The sequence below is a fragment of the Ictalurus furcatus genome, chromosome 14, assembly GCF_023375685.1.
Source record: "Ictalurus furcatus strain D&B chromosome 14, Billie_1.0, whole genome shotgun sequence".
Taxonomy (NCBI): domain Eukaryota; kingdom Metazoa; phylum Chordata; class Actinopteri; order Siluriformes; family Ictaluridae; genus Ictalurus; species Ictalurus furcatus.
In genome coordinates, this window is record NC_071268.1 from 30,195,400 (window position 1) to 30,213,493 (window position 18,094).

Sequence of the window (18,094 nt, forward strand, 5' to 3'; positions counted from 1 at the left end):
ACATACAATGTTCAATCTGCACCAAACTTCATATGTTTTATACTAATTCTGGCCTGAAGACATCTACATGCCAATATTCAGTTATAGTCATAGCGCCACCTGCTGCTAACAGGATATTACATGTTTTACATTGTAATACACTCATAACAACATATAAGTGCTAAAAAGTGCTTAACAATGGAATGGCAATCCCCTGGCAGAGCAGACCCAAACCCAGGCGTGAGGGACCGTTCATCACTGCTAGCAGCTTTAATTATTATTAACATTCAACAGCCCAAAAAGCAAAATGAATATAAATATGACTAAATGTAGGTGTGTGTGTGTGTGTGTGTGTGTGTGTGTGTGTATATATATGTGTATGTGTATATATATATATATATATATATATATATATATATATATATATATATATATATATATATATATATATATATAAAGCAAGGGGGAAAATCCACCTGAGGAAAAGTTTTTATTTATTATTTATTTGAATGTAATATCATCAGGTACAATACAAGCACATATCTTTAAACTAGGAGGATATAGAGTTCATACCAAAAATTGTAAACAAATTACAGGTCATAGTTTTAATTGCAACCATCAATGCTGAAATGTATATACAGGTTTTAGAGCAACATACGCTTCTATCCAGATTCCCATCCATTCCGTTCCATCTTTACTTCTGAGGGACTTTGCCTGTCCTGATGCCAATTAATCTAATTAGTTGCAAAATGTTCTTCCAGCTGTTTCTTTTTAGTAACACTTAATTATCCAGCCTTTTGTTGCCCCTGTCCCAACTTTTTTGAGACGTGTCGCGGCCATCAAATTCAAAATTACCTTGTTTTCTTAAAAATGGTACATTTCCTCAGTTTAAACATTTGATATGTTTTCTATGTTCTATTGTGAATAACATCTGGGGTTATGAGATTTGCAAATCAACGCAATCGGTTTTTATTTACATTTTACACAGCGTCCCAACTTTTTTGGAATTGGGGTTGTACAAACTTTATATTTATAGATTTTTTTATTTACTTTAAAATTTAGCAATTATTACCATAATGTGTCATATATATGTTTCTATGGTATGTTTTATAAAAACATTGTGTATATACATATATATATATATATATACATATATATATATATATATATATATATATATATATATATATATATACACACACACACACACACACACACACACACACTGTTTTCATATGGGTATCATACTGTACTTTTTGCATTGCTCACAAATCACATTACTGCTTCAAAGCTTTTCTTATATGTCCACATTGATCATACCGTACAGCTGCAATATGTATATAGTATTGTATATATACAATAAATAAATAATGTATATAGAATTTGCACTTATGTCTATAAATATTTATACATCCTGTATATTCTTTATATATCCCTGTATTGCTCTCCTTACTATCTCTTTTAACTCTTCTTTCTTTTCTTTTTGTCTTTTTTTGGCTGCTGCTGTGACACCCTAATTTCTCCATCTGGGGATTAATAAAGTATTATCTTATCTTATGTGTGTGCGTGCACGCGTGTATGATTAAGAATTTTTAGGACACCAAGGAATGTTTTTTTATTTGAAAAAATTTGACAAAAAATGATATTAAATAATACAATCCTGATGGATTAAATAAAGTAACATACATTACACAAAATTATCATTCCAAACAGATGCACATAAACCTATATTCAGCCATAAAGTTATCCAGTATGATTACAGAGAAGCGAATATAATTAAAAATATATATGTAAATCTCAAATGGAAAAGCTTGATCATAAATCTCGTAGCATCACTGTCCAAGTCATCAGGACACTGTTGCTTAGCAACAGCAAGAGAAACAAGTATGCAAAGCATAAACTGGCTCCTGATGCTAAAGATTTAGCTAGGAGGTCTTTTATACAGTCATTGTAAAGACAAAGTGACAGTGGAAATGAGACAAACATCCAGAACACCAACATTTACCTCAGACATGGTGTTAAATGACTGAAAAAAGTCTTCGTTTGGTTAAAATTACACCGCACGTTCACTTAGCATCACCTGCTAACACTAGCTCATGGAATCTTCTCATAATGGAATGGAATCTTCTCTCAGTGTTTATATCTGAATGCATATAAATCTTCATCACTTTATACAGCCATCTTGCATCTCTTCTGTAAATTAGACGAAGGTGTAATAGTTAAAACAGGGACTAAATTTTTTTAATTATAATTTTAATTCCAGAACAATTTTGGCTTTAAATTTGGCTCTTTTATGAAGTTTTTTTTTCTTTAAAAAAAAAACAAAACAAAAAACTTTCATTATTGGCTCAGTACCCAGTATTTCTACTTCAACCCCACAGATACATTTTTATAAATATAATTTCTATATACATTAATTTTTTCCCCTGATAAATAGGGCACACAAAACTAGCATTAGAAACCAGGTAATAATTAACCTGCTTCCAGGTATAAAACACCTGGGGTGTGTACTGTCTCCAAGTGAGTTTTTCCTCTTATACCACAGTAATGACAGACAAAAAATAAATCTAGCTGGTCGTGTTACCATGACAGTTAACCCTCTGAGATATATGGTGAAATACGCTGTACTCTAAACGTCCCCTAGTCTGCCATCTTGTGACCTGGTCCTTTTCTGTCTGTTCGATGAAGGTTTGTTAGGTCTATAGGTCGTGCTGTTAGGTTGTTGTGCTGGATGAGGATCTCACTGTAGACCATAAGAGCTCAAGCTGTCCATCACTGTAGTTAGATGCAGAAAATGATGAATGAAGCTGTTTTTAAACAAAAAGCAATTTAAACAATATTTGTGTTAAGTATATAAGTGTCCTGATTGGGTTTTATTCCTCGGATATTTCCATCTGTACAGATGGAATTTACTCCGCTACCGAGTTAACTAAAAATCCATGTAGCAAATGGTGGCCAATTAGCAAACAAGCAGATGTACACTGTATGGCCAAAAGTATGTGCACCCCTGACCATCACACCCAAATGTGCTTGTTGAACATGTCATTGCAGATTGAGTCCCTCTTTGCTGTTATAACAACCTCCTCCGCTCTTCTGGGAAGGCTTTCCACTAGATTTTTGGGCGTGGCTGTGAGGATTTGTGTTCATTCAGCTACAAGAGCGTATAGTAAGGTTGAGGTCAGGTACTGATGTTGATGTGAGGAGGCTCCAGTTCAAGTTCATCCGAAAGGTGTTCAGTGGGGTTGAGGTCAGGGCACTGTGCAGGACACTCGAGTTCTTCTAGCTTTTTCCAACCTTCACACACCACATCTTCATGAAGTGCTCTTTGTGTACTTTGTGTCACGCTGGAACAGGTAGGGAGTGCCAGTGAAGGGGAATTGTAAAGTTACAGCATACAAAGACATTTTAAACACTGTGGTAACAGTTTGGGGAAGAGCCACATATGGGTTTGATGGTCAGGGGGGCACATACATTTGACAGAAGTGTGCCATAAACTGCAGGGGGATTTTAGATCAATTCCAAGCTGGATAATATTTTAGCCCCTTAGCAAACCTGCCATTTAGCAGAACTGCATGCTAGCAATCCAGCAAACCTGCATAGCACTTTAGCAAATTAGAAAACCATGTATTAGGCACACTGGCCATTTAGAAACCTGATGCGATTTGAATAAATTGAGAGAAATTCAGTCACTTCAGGGTGACTGTGTTCATATACAAAAACAATCCCACAAGCTACCCGCTAGTGCTCAAGCACACCGTGATGTGAAAATGGAATAGACATAGGACAGGACCATAGATGTAGGTACTACACACTTCAGTGTACATATTGAAGTTTGATTTTGCGTGACCCGCTAGCTGAACAATCTTCTCCCCCTACGTTCTGTACCTCACCTTGTTCATTAAGCGCACACTTATGTGATGTACTTGTGTCAAGGCTCATTGATTAGCAACTGGGGTTTTGGAGCCCTAGTCATTTGACGGCCTCTCACACTCCAAGTACTTGCAGCTTCTCCATTTTAGATTTGAAACGCTTGTTGCTCAAATCCAAGATGTTGATTCCATTCACCTTAAAGTCATAACCAAGTCGATGCAGATCGTTCAGCCGCTGTTTCAGGGTGGCGACGCTGTAATCCAGCACTTTAGGCTTCTCTATGATGCTTCTGATGTCGATCCCACCTTCAGTTAGGGTGTCCAGTTTCTGGTTCAGTGTCTCTGAGGAGACAAAGAGTATGGGAGCATAGTTCAGGATAAGCTCTCTCACCCGCATCTGGCTGCAGCCCAGAGACTTTAGCTTTAGCTGCAGGTTTCTGAAGTTCGTCTTCATACTTTCATGTGACAGGTCGAGGATTTTGGCACCGTGGCTCTGCAGAAGCTTGAGTGCCTCCTCATCACTGAGCTCCAACGCACTCAAAAGGAACTCGATGTTGGACCTGACACGCTTCGTGCTCCGGATCAGGATGTACACGTTTCTGGAAATGACAGTGCGGGCAAACTTCTCACTGTCAGTACCTCCAAGGCTCATGCATACATTCTCCAGGAGCTCCACCATCATCTGGTTCAGTGCCAGAGTGTTTGAGAAGATCCTCGGTGCCATGGTTAGGAGACGGTGCAGATCTTTAGGCTTTATCCCCAATGAACTTAGGTAATGTATGTTCTTCTCCAGGTTGCCATTATCACTTGAGCGGAAGAATGACTCTGGAGAACGGTTTAGGATATTAACGACCTCGGCATCGCTGTTGAAAATGCTGCGCCACAGACACCAACGTTCTTCCAGGTGTTCCTCGGATCTCGTTATGGCACGTGGAAAACGGGAAATTATGCTAGCAATTATATCACGGCTGGCACCTTTCTGTGCAAGGAAATCAATCAATCCTTGCTCATTTGTTTGGATTTTGCGGAAAACACCAGGTTGACGGCGCCGCGCCATCTGCACATCCACGCCGAGCACACTGAGGTTCTCCAACAAAGACTTGTTCTCAGAACCAGAACCAAGGGACGAAGAGTCTGTTTTCTCATTGTTGGAGTCTGTTTTTGTTTCATTATAGTATGCTTTTGTTGTGCTGAAGTATTTGAACACAGTAACTGATCGTGATAATCGGCTCCCGCGTGGCCTCAGCAAAACGAGAATCTGCTGCAAAGCCATGTTTCATCACACTGTGACTCTGCGACTCTGAAAAGAAAAAAAGATTCACCACCATGTCAACAGTGTCATATTATACTTATGATTTCAAGAAATTTAAGGTCACATGAATATAGTTGGAGTTTAGAGGCATGAATCGGTGCATAAGTTCATGATAAATGGTGCAACAGATGCTCCTCATACTTACAGGTTATTATTATAGTGAACCATCCACGGAATATAATGTGTTAGAATATAAATTGTTGGACAAGACTACAAAATGGCTGAACCCTAAAGAGTTAAGAGCGTGGGTGGAAAGTAGTTTCACATGAAGCGCTGTTAAAGCATAATTTCATAGGTAGCAAGGTTTGAATGTAGTTTTGTAGGAAGCAAAAACAGAAGCATAGTTGAACATAGGAAGTGTAGCTGGAGTGTAGTTTTGTAGGAAGTGTAGTTTTGTAGGAAGTGTAGTTTTTTAGGAAGTGTAGTTAGAGAGTAGTTTTGTAGGAAGTGTAGTTAGAGAGTAGTTTTGTAGGACGTGTAGAGAGTAGTTTTGTAGGAAGTGTAGTTTGAGTGTAGTTTTGTAGGATGTGTAGTTAGAGAGTTGTTTTGTAGGAAGTGTAGTTAGAGAGTTGTTTTGTAGGAAGTGTAATTCGAGAGTAGTTTTGTAGGAAGTGTAGTTAAAGAGTAGTTTTGTAGGAAGTGTAGAGAGTATTTTTGTAGGAAGTGTAGAGAGTAGTTTTGTAGGAAGTGTAGTTCGAGAGTAGTTTTGTAGGAAGTGTAGTTCGAGAGTAGTTTTGTAGGAAGTGTAGTTAGAGTGTAGTTTTATAGGAAGTGTAGTTTTGTAGGAAGTGTAGAGAGTAGTTTTGTAGGAAGTGTAGTTTTGTAGGAAGTGTAGTTAGAGAGTAGTTTTGTAGGAAGTGTAGAGAGTAGTTTTGTAGGAAGAGTAGTTAGAGAGTAGTTTTGTAGGAAGTGTAGTTTTGTAGGAAGTGTAGAGAGTAGTTTTGTAGGAAGTGTAGTTAGAGAGTAGTTTTGTAGGAAGTGTAGAGAGTAGTTTTGTAGGAAGAGTAGTTAGAGAGTAGTTTTGTAGGAAGTGTAGAGAGTAGTTTTGTAGGAAGAGTAGTTAGAGAGTAGTTTTGTAGGAAGTGTAGTTTTGTAGGAAGTGTAGAGAGTAGTTTTGTAGGAAGTGTAGTTTTGTAGGAAGTGTAGAGAGTAGTTTTGTAGGAAGTGTAGTTTTGTAGAAAGTGTAGAGAGTAGTTTTGTAGGAAGTGTAGTATTGTAGGAAGTGTAGTTTTGTAGGAAATGTAGAGAGTAGTTTTGTAGGAAGTGTAGTTTTGTAGGAAGTGTAGTTAGAGAGTAGTTTTGTAGGAAGTGTAGTTAGAGAGTAGTTTTGTAGGAAGTGTAGTTAGAGAGTAGTTTTGTAGGAAGTGTAGAGAGTAGTTTTGTAGGAAGTGTAGAGAGTAGTTTTGTAGGAAGTGTAGTTTTGTAGGAAGTGTAGTTTTGTAGGAAGTGTAGTTAGAGAGTAGTTTTGTAGAAGTGTAGAGAGTAGTTTTGTAGGAAGTGTAGTTAGAGAGTAGTTTTGTAGGAAGTGTAGAGAGTAGTTTTGTAGGAAGTGTTGTTAGAAGTTTTGTAGGAAGTGTAGTTTGAGAGTAGTTTTGTAGGAAGTGTAGTTAGAGTGTAGTTTTGTAGGAAGTGTAGTTAGAGTGTAGTTTTGTAGGAAGTGTAGTTTTGTAGGAAGTGTAGTTAGAGTGTAGTTTTGTAGGAAGTGTAGTTAGAGTGTAGTTTTGTAGGAAGTGTAGTTTTGTAGGAAGTGTAGTTAGAGTGTAGTTTTGTAGGAAGTGTAGTTAGAGTGTAGTTTTGTAGGAAGTGTAGTTTTGTAGGAAGTGTAGTTAGAGTGTAGTTTTGTAGGAAGTGTAGTTAGAGTGTAGTTTTGTAGGAAGTGTAGTTAGAGTGTAGTTTTGTAGGAAGTGTAGTTTTGTAGGAAGTGTAGTTTTGTAGGAAGTGTAATTTGACAGTGTTTATCCAACACCTAATTACTAAATTGTAATAATTAACTCATAACTGATTCCCACCAACGTTTCTGTAAAGACATACTGCTGTCTATACAGCCTAATGTTTACTTTCACTTATGATATACATGTCTGTGGATGTGATTATATTATCATTATTACGAATGTGTGTACTTCTTCTGCGATTTAAATTAACTCTAAATTGTTTTAGTGGTGATAAACATGCCCATGTCGGACGTCAACCAACAAACTTAAAACACTAACATAAAATGTAGCTTCTACAGTATAAAGATCCTCTGGACTCACCACAGATCTCCTCAGGCGGCCGGCTCCATCCTAAACAACGCCTTCTTGAACAAATAGTGCACTAGGTAGCGTGAGGAATGTGTACTAACACACCCTATGTAGTGTACCTATATAGGCAGCGGAGAGATGTGTGTTGAGTAGCAACTCGCTCATTAGCCAGATGCTAACTGCCGCGAATCTGACAAAACACGAACAATGTTAACAGTTTAAATTCATAAAAACCGTACACAAGTATTTTATTATAGAGGAAAAACGTTATACTCCCTATACATGCGCACCACATGGTGTGTATATATATATATATATATATATATATATATATATATTTAATAACGTATATGTACACTGCATCATTATGTAGTGCACTTCAGATTTAACAAGAATGCGTCTGGGATTCGGCCTGCACTCTTCTTCTTATGTAAATCTTTCTCCGTGTTTGTTGGTTCTAATAGCGCCCTCTTGAGTTTGGGATGTAGTAATAATAATAATAATAATAATAATAATAATAATAATAATGAAATTATATATTATTAAAATATTAAAATTAATATTAAAAATAATTATAATGAAAAGTATATAATTATATAATTACAAAAATAGAACTAAAAACACAAATTGAAAATTGTGCAGATATAAAAATAAAATACAGTTAAAATGTTATAACTGTAAATATAAAAGTACAAATCTAATATCCATCCATCTTCTATACCGCTTATCCTTCTCAGGGTCACAGGGAACCTGGAGTCTATCCCAGGGAGCATGGGGCACAAGGCAGGGTACACCCTGGACAGGGTGCCAATACATCACAATAACAATCACATACACACTCACACACCCATTCATACACTACGGACACTTTAGACACGCCAATCAGCCTACCATGCATGTCTTTGGAATGGGGGAGGAAACCGGAGTACCCAGAGGAAACCCCCGTAGCACGGGGAACATGCAAACTCCACACACACGGCCATGGTGGGAATCGAACCCCCGACCCTGGAGGTGCGAAGCGAATGTGCTAACCACTAAGCCACCGTGTGACAAAGCTAATATAACAACATAAATATTTACACAGTTAAAAAGATACAATCGTTAACAATTATCAAATAAAAATTATTAAATTATCAAATAAAAAATAATAAAATACATTTACAAATAAATACCCTTTAAAATATTTCCTTAATTTCCAAACAGTCCGTAAAATAACATTTAAAATGACTTTACATCACAGACAGTGTAAATGTTCCACCTCTTCCGAAAATAAATAAATAAATAAATAAATAAAATATGGATCTAAATATAAATGATTCCCAATATCTCAGGATCTACATTTCTCTTAAAGCAATTTAATCGAGAGACAGAGGAGAGCTAGAGTTTATTCAGGTAAGATGAGCGAGAATAAAACACGACAGAGCGTTCTCTTTTAGTAACTAAAGAGGAGATACTGATTATTTTCCTACAACAGCATGTCCCCAAGTGTTCTATTCCTCCTATACCACAGCAATGTACCAACAATTACAGCTATTCGTTTATTAAAGAACTGCACATCATGCTTTTTATGTTTTTAGTTACAGTCAGGTCCATGAGTATTTGCACATGGACACAGTTTTCTTATCTTTTTCCTCTCTACACAACGGTGGATTTGAAATCAGCTTTAATTCAAGGGGTTTAACTAAAATACTGTATTAACCCTTTAGGAATCACAGCCATTTTCACAGGCTCAAAAGTAATTGTACAAAATAACATCATTATAAATATAAAGATTATTTTTAATACTTGGATGCAAATCCTTTGCAGATAATGACGGCCTGAAGTCTGGAACCCATCAACCACCAAATGCTGAGTTTCCTCCGGTGAGATGTTTTGCCAGGTCTTTACTGCAGCTGCCCTCAGTTGCTGCTTGTTTATGGGTCTTTCTGCCTTCAGTTTTGTCTTCAGTAAGTGAAAAGCTGCCTTATTTCTTTGCCTTAAGAAGCTCTTGGGTTGCGTTCGCGGTATGTTTTGGGTCGTTATCTGTACTGTGAAGCGCCGTCCTGTCAGTTTTGCAGCGTTTGACTGCATCTGAGCAGAAAGAAACTTCAGAATTCATCCTGCTCCTTCTATCAGCAGTCACATCATCAATAAACACCAGTGACCCAGTTCCACTGGCAGCCATACACTTCCACGCCATAACACTACCTCCACCATGTTTGAGAGATGATATGGTATGCTTTGGAACATGAGCCCTTCCTTTCCTTCTCCATGCTCTTCTCTTACCATCTTTCTGGTAGAAGTTCATCTTGGTTTCATCTGTCCAAAAAATCTGGCATCAGAACTTGTCAGTTTTTTTTTTTTTTAGCAAAGTCTAATCTGGCCTTTCTGTTCTTGAGTGTTACCAGAGGTTTGCATCTTGAGGTAAAAGGTATTTACATTCATGAAGGCATTTCTTGAGTGTATAATTTGAGAATAATACACTTTCCTCCTCCAGTGTGTTCATGACTTGGCTAGATGTTCTGAAGAGGTTTTTCTTCACCTAGGAAAGAATTCCGTGATCATCCACTATAGTTGTCCTCCGTGGTCTTCCAGGCCTTTCGGTGTTGCTGAGCTCACCAGTGCAGTCCTTCTTTTTAAGAATGTACCAGATTGATTTGGCCACTCTTAAAGTTTCTTTTGTCTCTCTGAAAGGTCTGTTTTGGGGTTTTTTCAGCCTAATGATGGTCTCCTTCACTTACATGGACACCTCTTTGGACCACATATTGAGAGTTCCCATGAACAGCTACCGAATGCAAATTCAACACTTGGAATCAACTCCAGACCTTTTACCTTTATTAATATTTTCTGAAATAATGAGGAAACAGTAGGCACAGTGGCTTAGAAGTTAGCAGGTTTGCCTCACACCTCCAGGGTTGGAGGTTCGAATCCTGCCTCTGCCCTGTGTGTGCAGTCTTTGCATGTTCTCCCCATGCTTAGGGGGGTTTTCTACAGATACTCTGGTTTCCTTCCCCAGTCCAAAGACATGGGCTGTAGGCTGATTGGCATTTCCAAAGTGTCTGCAGTGTGTGAATGAGTATTTAAGTATGTGTGTGACTGTACCCTGGGGTTGGCACCCCATCAGGTTGTCCCCTGCCTTGTGCCCAAAGTCTCCTGGGATAGACTCCTGGCTCCCTGTGACCCTGTGTAGGATAAGTGGTACAGAAAATGGATGGATGGATGGATAGATGGATAATGAGGAAACAGGCCACACCTGGCCATGACACAGCTTACAAGTTGATTGTCCAATTACTTTTGAGCCTGTGAAAATGGAGGAACTCTAAAAAAATGGCTGTAACCTAAACGGTTGATGCAGTATTTTTTTGTTAAACCCCTTGAATTAAAGCTAAAAGTCTAAACTTCAATCACATCTTGATTGCTTCATTTCAAACCCATTGTTGTGGCCTACAGCAGCAATGTTAGTTCCTGTTGTCACTTATTTTATAGCAGCTGGTTCTAGTTAGGACTCTAGCAGCTGCATTCTGGACTAACTGGAGTTTGTTTCTGCTCCTACTGGAACATCCAGACAGTAAGGCATTACAGTAATCTAGTCTAGAGGTGACGAAAGCATGAACTAATATTTCTGCATCATGTAGTGACAATATATTTCTTATTTTAGAAATATTTCTGAGATGAAAGAAGACTATCCTAGTAATATAATCTACATGAGCATCAAATGATAGACTGGAGTCAATAATCACTCCAAGGTCTTTTACTGCTGCACATGATGAAACAGAAAGTCCATCCAGAGTAACCATGTGATCAGAAAGATTACTTCTAGCTATACATGCTCCTAGTACAAGTACTTCTGTCTTATCAGAATTAAGTAAAAGGAAGTTAATCATCCAACGTCTAATGTCCTTTACACAATCCTCAACTTTACTAAGCTGCTGTCTGTCCTCTGGCTTCGCTGAAACATACAGCTGTGTATCATCAGCATAACAGTGGAAGATAATTCCATGTTTACGAATAATTTGACCTAGAGGTAGCATATATAAAGTAAAAAGCAGTGGGCCTAAAACAGAACCTTGTGGAACACCAAATTTATCCTTATCACATAGTCAGATTATATTTATTATTCTTAGATTAATAAGCAATCCTAGAAAGATTATATACATATGTAGATAAAGTTAAAAAAAAAAGAAAAAGTTAAATCCAGTGCCTGTTTTCTGTTCCAGAGTGAAGTGATACTGCACATAATTCACCCATTATGCACACACTCACACACACACACACAAACACAGTTTGTTTAAATTGGCTACATTTTTCACTCATAAAGTGTGTGGTGTGTAAACCTGGGTGTGAACATCAGAAACTGATCTAATGTAAGAAGGTGTTCACTAAATGCAGATACACACACAGTGTGCTGAGATCCTGAAGATCTGCCAGAAGGAGAACATCAGGTGAGTTCATTGTCTGGTGCAGGTTCAGGAGTTATAATGAAATATACTTTATATATAAGTAGTGTCTAAAAATCTTGTACAGAAATGCTGTAGAGCAAACATGCCTTCAAAGATAATGAAATTAAACAGATTTTCTTTTAAAAAACAAAACTATAAAGAGCAGTAAACAGTAATAAATTAAAGAAAGTCAGTATTTGGTGTAACGGCCGTTTGCCAGTCGTAGTCTCAGGTGGAGTGTGTGCAGTTTTATAGGGAAACGAGCTGTAAGTGTTACTGAGCGTCTTACAGAATCAGACTCGGTTCTTCTGGAGACTCTGACTGTCTTATTCCTTATTCCTGCAGCGAAGCCAAGCACAATTCATCGTGTTTTTCTTGTCTGAAAAGTGTTTATTGCGTAATACTCTGCTTTCTTTACTGACATTTACAGGTTATTTTTCTGTAGCATTTAATTTAGCGCTGGAAAACGATATGTGTTTGGACATCTAAAGTGCTTTTGTACTGATTCGATAATGTAGAAGTCATAAAATAAACATCTATAACAAATACAGTACTAAAAACAAATACAGTACTGTGTATATAAAGTAAACAGTGAATAGGAGATGTTCGAATGATTCGGTACGTTTACCAAATGAACACCTCAATAGAAAAAGCAGCTGCATTCACTGACATTTACTCCATATACAAGTAAAATGCTCAAAATTCAACGGTAAGACTGACTAACAGGTGCCAATATTTATACACACTGACCCGAGTTCAGTTTATTACCGACGTTTAATAACATGCTGTAATTAAATTTTCATTTCTATGACGTTTAGTCCCAGACAGAACGTGTTTCGTTAACATCTTAATAATCAACAAACGTTTACATAACTGTTCACTAAACTGTGCATGTATCATATATAATTATAAATAAATAAACTATTCAAATAAAATGCTAATATTATTATATGTTATATATAAATGCTGAAGTAAACGGTTACTCTACTTGCTTAACCCTTAATCCTTTTAAAAACATAATTAATAAAATTGAATTTAGAATTGCAATATTAGATATATAATACATATCATTTAAAATAATTTATATTTCTTAATAGTTTAATACTTTTTTATCATACGTGTGAAGTAAACAGACTACTCTACTCTCAGTATGGAATAATATTTAAATGTGTTTTATTGCGTAACACAATGTCTTCTTTTTTGTATCTTTTATATATATATATATATATATATATATATATATATATATATATATATATATATATATATTAAACATAGCAATTCTTAAAAATTATTTACATAAAAGTGATAGTCAATAAAATGTACAATCCTAAAATTATTGTTATATTTAATAGAAATGTTATTTAAATTAATCTGGATACTAGATTATTACTCGTCATTACTTGTTCCTGATTAGTGAACTCGTTTGTTTAATTAATTTCCTCTCAGAAATAAATAATGAAGTCGGAACATCCACTGCGATTCTGGCTGATTCTCCTGGTCTTCATCACCCTGCTGTGTTTTGAAGGATTATTCTATCTACTGTACATGCCGTCAATGGGTTCGCTGCCTTGTGAAGAAGAAATATCGAACCACAACATTGCTAAAGAAGAAGAAGCAGGAGATGAAGTTCCTGCAAACTGGAGGAGAAACCTGGACCGTGACACTGTGGTTTTGATTTGGACATGGCCGTTCGGACGTCGGTTCAAGATGGAGTCTTGCAGCAAGCTGTTCAACATCACAGGCTGTCGCTTTACAGACAACCGAAGCGAGTACGAGAAAGTTCACACAATCATTTTCCATCACAGAGACATCCAGGATAACGTCTACGAGCTGTTGAGGATGAGGAGACCACTGCTGCAGAAGTGGGTCTGGATGAACATGGAGTCTCCCGGGAATTCCCAGAGACGAGCTCAGCTCGATGGGTTGTTCAACCTGACGACGAGTTATCGCAGAGATTCGGATGTTTGGGTTCCTTACGGGAGAATCATAGAAGCATCTGAGGAGGACAAAGCCTTCCAAATCCCACCGAAGGACAAATTAGTGTGCTGGATCGTCAATAACTGGAACACACGCTTAAAAAGAGCCCCATATTTTTATGAATTAGGGAAACATGTTCAGATTCACACGTACGGCGGGGCATTTGAAAGACAACTAAGTCTAGAAGAGTATTACAAAACCCTGTCCAGCTGTAAATTCTACTTAGCATTCGAGAACTCCATCCACAAAGACTACTTCACAGAAAAACTGTTTAACCCCATGAAATTCGGCACGGTTCCTGTGGTTCTCGGTCCACCCAGGGAGAACTATGAGGAATTCATTCCAGCAGAGTCATTCATTCACGTGGACGATTTCAAATCCCCTCAAGAACTGGCAGAACATCTCACATTTCTGGACCAGAACCAGGAAGCTTATGAACAGTACTTCACCTGAAGACAACACTTTACCGTTGAAGGTTCATATTTCGCTCTAGAACACGCTTGTCGCATTTGTGATCATGTAAAAAGATACAGAGGCTACAGAGTGTTTAATAATCTCAGTGCATGGTTCTGGGGTTAGCTAGTTCATCCGGGAACTGGACATGTTTGGGAAAAAGTTTGGGTGTTAAACAGTCAAAGGTTCTAAATAAAAATAATATTCGCAATTCTTTTATTTCCTCATTAATACACATTTAATGTTCTCGACTTTTCACGACACAGACATTTAAAAATGTGCAACAAAACTACACAAAGAAAAACTAAACTAAACTAAACTGAACTAAACAAAGATGACAGACATCAAAGATAACGTGACATCCAGGAAGTAGAAAAGTGAACAAATGAAAAGAAAAAAAAGTTTTTTGGGGACAAAAACCACATCATTTTTTTGTTTTGTCAATGCATGACATGAAGTTTCTACATGTTTTATATTTTATATTTATTTGACAGTTGTGCGTTAATGTCATTTTTCATGCTGAACAAAGAAAAGTTTTTTAAAAAATTTATAAAACACTGATCAGGTCGGAGGAATCTGTGTGAACTGTGAGTTTGATGTAAGTCTTAGATTTAAGATTTAAGACTTAGATTTTAGCTACTCGCTAGGAAGTTCATCAAAATTCATACATTAATACGTATCTATTAAGGTTATTATTTATATTAGCACAGGCTGATAAAAACATATATATCCATTAGAGCTCCTGATCAGTCCTGTATATTTACTTTAAATGATGATGAATAACAAACATGATAAAAGAGTATATTGCTTATTTTCCACTTATCTTTATGCTAAAGTCACCTAACTGACGCTGGAATGGGAACCTGTATGACAAATATTTCTCCATGTCCTCATACGTCAGCATTGTCTTTCTTTTTATTGGTTTTTAATAATGGACTCAAACACAAACCTTAACAAATAAGGACCTCAAACATTAGTTCTGGAGTCATTTATCACCATCCATCACCTCTTTGTTTGTTGCCTCACCCTCCTTCACTCGTACGTACATTTTCATAAAGCCCTCGGGTACAACTCCATAAATTATAAATTCTCTTTAATTATTAATGACCTTTTTTTTTTCAATTTACATTTATGGGATTGAAGTCTTTATCAGTAAATACATCCAGATACTGGGTCACTAGGTCACAGACTAATATACCTTCAGTCTAAAACTCTGTTAGGAGATAATATAATAAGAAAAACTATCAGACAACACAATTTTTTAATTAAAGTGCTAGTTTAAGTACTTCAGGAAGAGGTAGGTCTTTAGACATTGTTGGAAGTCTGCCAGTGTCTCAGCTGTTCGGTCGTCTAGGGGAATTCATTCCTCCACCGAGGTGCAGAACAGAGAAGAGTCTTAATGCAGGTCTTCCTTGTGTCCTGAGAGATGGTGGGACCAGGCGAGCGGTGCTAGAGGATCGGAAGGAGGGTGGTGCAGTGTGGGGCGTGATAAGTGATTTAGGTACTGTAGGTGGGTGAGGGTCTGTTTTAGTCTGTGGGATCCAGACTGGGTTTCGTCAGGAGGTGACCGGATGTTATGGGGTCACTGATGATAGCGATGGGCCAGTGTGACAATGGGCAGGTGGAAGGATTACAGGACAAGATGACTTGCAGGAGAGGAAAAAGTGGAGATTATGCAGTGGATAGTGTTTGTACTTTAGACATGTGTGTGTACCGCAGTGACCTTGATTCCCCACGCAAAGGCTGATAAAAAAGATTTTCTGTTTTCCAGTGCTGAATTGATGTTTATTCTAGTCTCAGGTCTCGTGTGTGGTTTTTGAGACACTGACCATTTCACTGGCTATTCGCTGGTTTAAGGAAGTGGCGACTTCGTTCCTCGGATGTTTTTGATCAGTCGGTGGTTGGATGCTCCCGCAGCCCCGGATCTAACCTACTTTCAGAAATTAAAGTGTTTATTATATATATTCAAAAAACAAAACACAACGCGAGGACTGGATTGCAGCAGGGAAGTGAGAAGGCTGTACCAGCAACTCTAGGATGCGTAGCACACATTTTATCTCTAGTAAACAAACAACATTTTTGCCACTGAATTATTTGTATTTCTTTACGTTCACTGTTTAAGTATGATGCAGCATAAATTGAGCCAACACTGTGGCTCCGTCACTGTTTCCATATGTAGCTAGCTAGCGTTTTGATACATTTGTAGTGTCAGGTTTGTATTTCCGTATAATTTCTAAATGTTTTGTGGGTTATAACTAGGAAAGTAGCAGTTCACATTAGTTATCTAGCTATCTAATCAGCTGACTGATGCGATGAGTAACAAGGTAGAAGATCTGGAGTGTTCTGTACAGAGCTCTGACCTCACCCTCACTGAACACCTTTGGGATGAACTGGAACTGGAGCCTCCTCTCATCGACATCAGCGATTGACCTCAACCTCACTAACGCTCTTGTAGATGAATGATCACTAATCCCCACAGCCACGCCCCAAAATCTAGTGGAAAGCCTTCCCAGAAGAGTGGAGCACATTATAACAGTAAACACAGAGGGAATAAATCTGGAACGAGATGTTCAACAAGCACATATGGGATTGATGGTCAGGGGTGCACATACTTTTAGCCATATAGTGTATATATTTGATATATATGTGAGTTTACAGTGGATACAGTGTATTAGATATACAGATTAGGGTCAGGATCATTCATCATTGGCCGAGTGAGATGAACTTTGGAACATGATTGGCTGACTGAAGAGGAAGAACAGAATAACACTAATAACTGAATATTATTTTAATACCGTATACCATGTCAGAAATATAGATATCAAACCTTATGTAAAGACATGAGTGGAGTGAAATAAACAAATAGTTTTAAAGATAACAGAAAATGCAGTGTTGCAGAGAGAGAGAGAGAGAGAGACAGAGAGAGAGTGAGACGGAGACACAGAGAGAGAGAGAGAGTGAGACAGAGAGACAGACAGAGAGAGAGTGAGACAGAGAGTGACAGAGAGACAGAGAGCGAGAGACAAAGAGAGAGAGAGTGAGACAGAGACACAGAGAGAGAGTGAGACAGAGACACAGAGAGACAGAGAGAGAGACAGAGACACAGAGAGAGACAGAGACACAGAGAGCGAGAGAGAGAGACAGAGAGAGAGACACAGAGAGAGAGAGAGAGAGAGAGAGAGAGAGACAGTGAGAGAGAGTGAGACAGAGACAGAGAGAGAGAGACAGAAGGGAGGGGGCGCGGGTTGCATGCAGATACCACGTGATGCATGTCCGGTTTGTGTAATAACTCCCAAAACACACTGCCGTGCGCGTTCTCATGTTCTAGCTGGAGCGCGCTGGTGGGCGGGTCTGCGCTGCAGCTACACACACACACACACACACACACACGGGGAACAGAGAAAGCGCGAGACTTCGCAATGCGCACCGTAACACACCTCCGGAGCAGGGGAATGATGAACTCCAGTTTATTACAGCAGAGGGTTTAGGAGAACCAGGAAACAAGTCTGGTCCGCACTTCCGCTACACACACACACACACGATGGAGAAAACGCCAACACCGACCAACAGAGCGCGCGCCTCAGCGGCCACAGGAAGCTCGAGCCCGAACCACAACCACGCGGACCGGACACGGAGGACCACCGGAAGAGGAGGAGGAGGAGGAAGAGGAGGAGGAGGAGGAAGAGGAGGAAAGAGGCCTCAGCTGGAAGGAGTACTGAGCAAATACACCAACCTGATCCAGGGCTGGCAGAACAGGTAAGGGTTAATTAAGCACGAGCTCCCGATTTAACGAGTGCAGGCGCTGGGATGGGTCTGTCATAGTGTAAAAAAGTGTCAGTACTA

The 18,094-nt window shown here is 38.3% G+C and overlaps 3 protein-coding genes across 4 annotated transcripts in view; 2 read left to right on the plus strand and 1 right to left on the minus strand.

Annotated features, from left to right (window-relative positions):
• Positions 1–1,202: 1,202 nt before the first annotated feature.
• LOC128618637 (transcription termination factor 1, mitochondrial) lies at positions 1,203–7,689 on the minus strand. 2 transcript variants are annotated; one of them, XM_053642356.1, is made up of 3 exons: positions 7,413–7,689; positions 4,045–5,148; positions 1,203–2,172 (listed from the first exon to the last, which is right to left on the minus strand). In XM_053642356.1, the coding sequence occupies exons 2-3, from the start codon at positions 5,119–5,121 to the stop codon at positions 2,149–2,151; spliced, it is 1,101 nt and encodes a 366-aa protein (XP_053498331.1). In that variant the 5' UTR covers positions 5,122–5,148; positions 7,413–7,689; the 3' UTR covers positions 1,203–2,148. The 2 variants fall into 2 exon arrangements, with proteins under 2 accessions (XP_053498331.1, XP_053498330.1); XM_053642355.1 differs by lacking the exon at positions 1,203–2,172 and having other exon boundaries at positions 2,299–5,148.
• Positions 7,690–13,348: 5,659 nt separating this feature from the next.
• Positions 13,349–14,252, plus strand: LOC128618306 (4-galactosyl-N-acetylglucosaminide 3-alpha-L-fucosyltransferase 9-like). Its single transcript, XM_053641836.1, has one exon. The coding sequence runs from the start codon at positions 13,367–13,369 to the stop codon at positions 14,249–14,251; it is 885 nt and encodes a 294-aa protein (XP_053497811.1). The 5' UTR covers positions 13,349–13,366; the 3' UTR covers position 14,252.
• A 3,369-nt stretch (positions 14,253–17,621) lies between these two features.
• LOC128618221 (oxysterol-binding protein-related protein 10) overlaps positions 17,622–18,094 on the plus strand; it is an 8,249-nt gene continuing 7,776 nt past the window's right edge. Inside the window, exon 1 of the mRNA XM_053641736.1 lies at positions 17,622–18,007. Coding sequence (XP_053497711.1) covers positions 17,793–18,007 — 215 coding nt within the window. The 5' untranslated portion in view covers positions 17,622–17,792. The remainder of the gene's footprint in view (positions 18,008–18,094) is intronic.

Bases quoted from the DNA above. Each gene is read 5' to 3' on its own strand.
- LOC128618637 (XM_053642355.1), bottom strand. From the start codon at position 5,121: ATGGCTTTGCAGCAGATTCTCGTTTTGCTGAGGCCACGCGGGAGCCGA.
- LOC128618306 (XM_053641836.1), top strand. From the start codon at position 13,367: ATGCCGTCAATGGGTTCGCTGCCTTGTGAAGAAGAAATATCGAACCAC.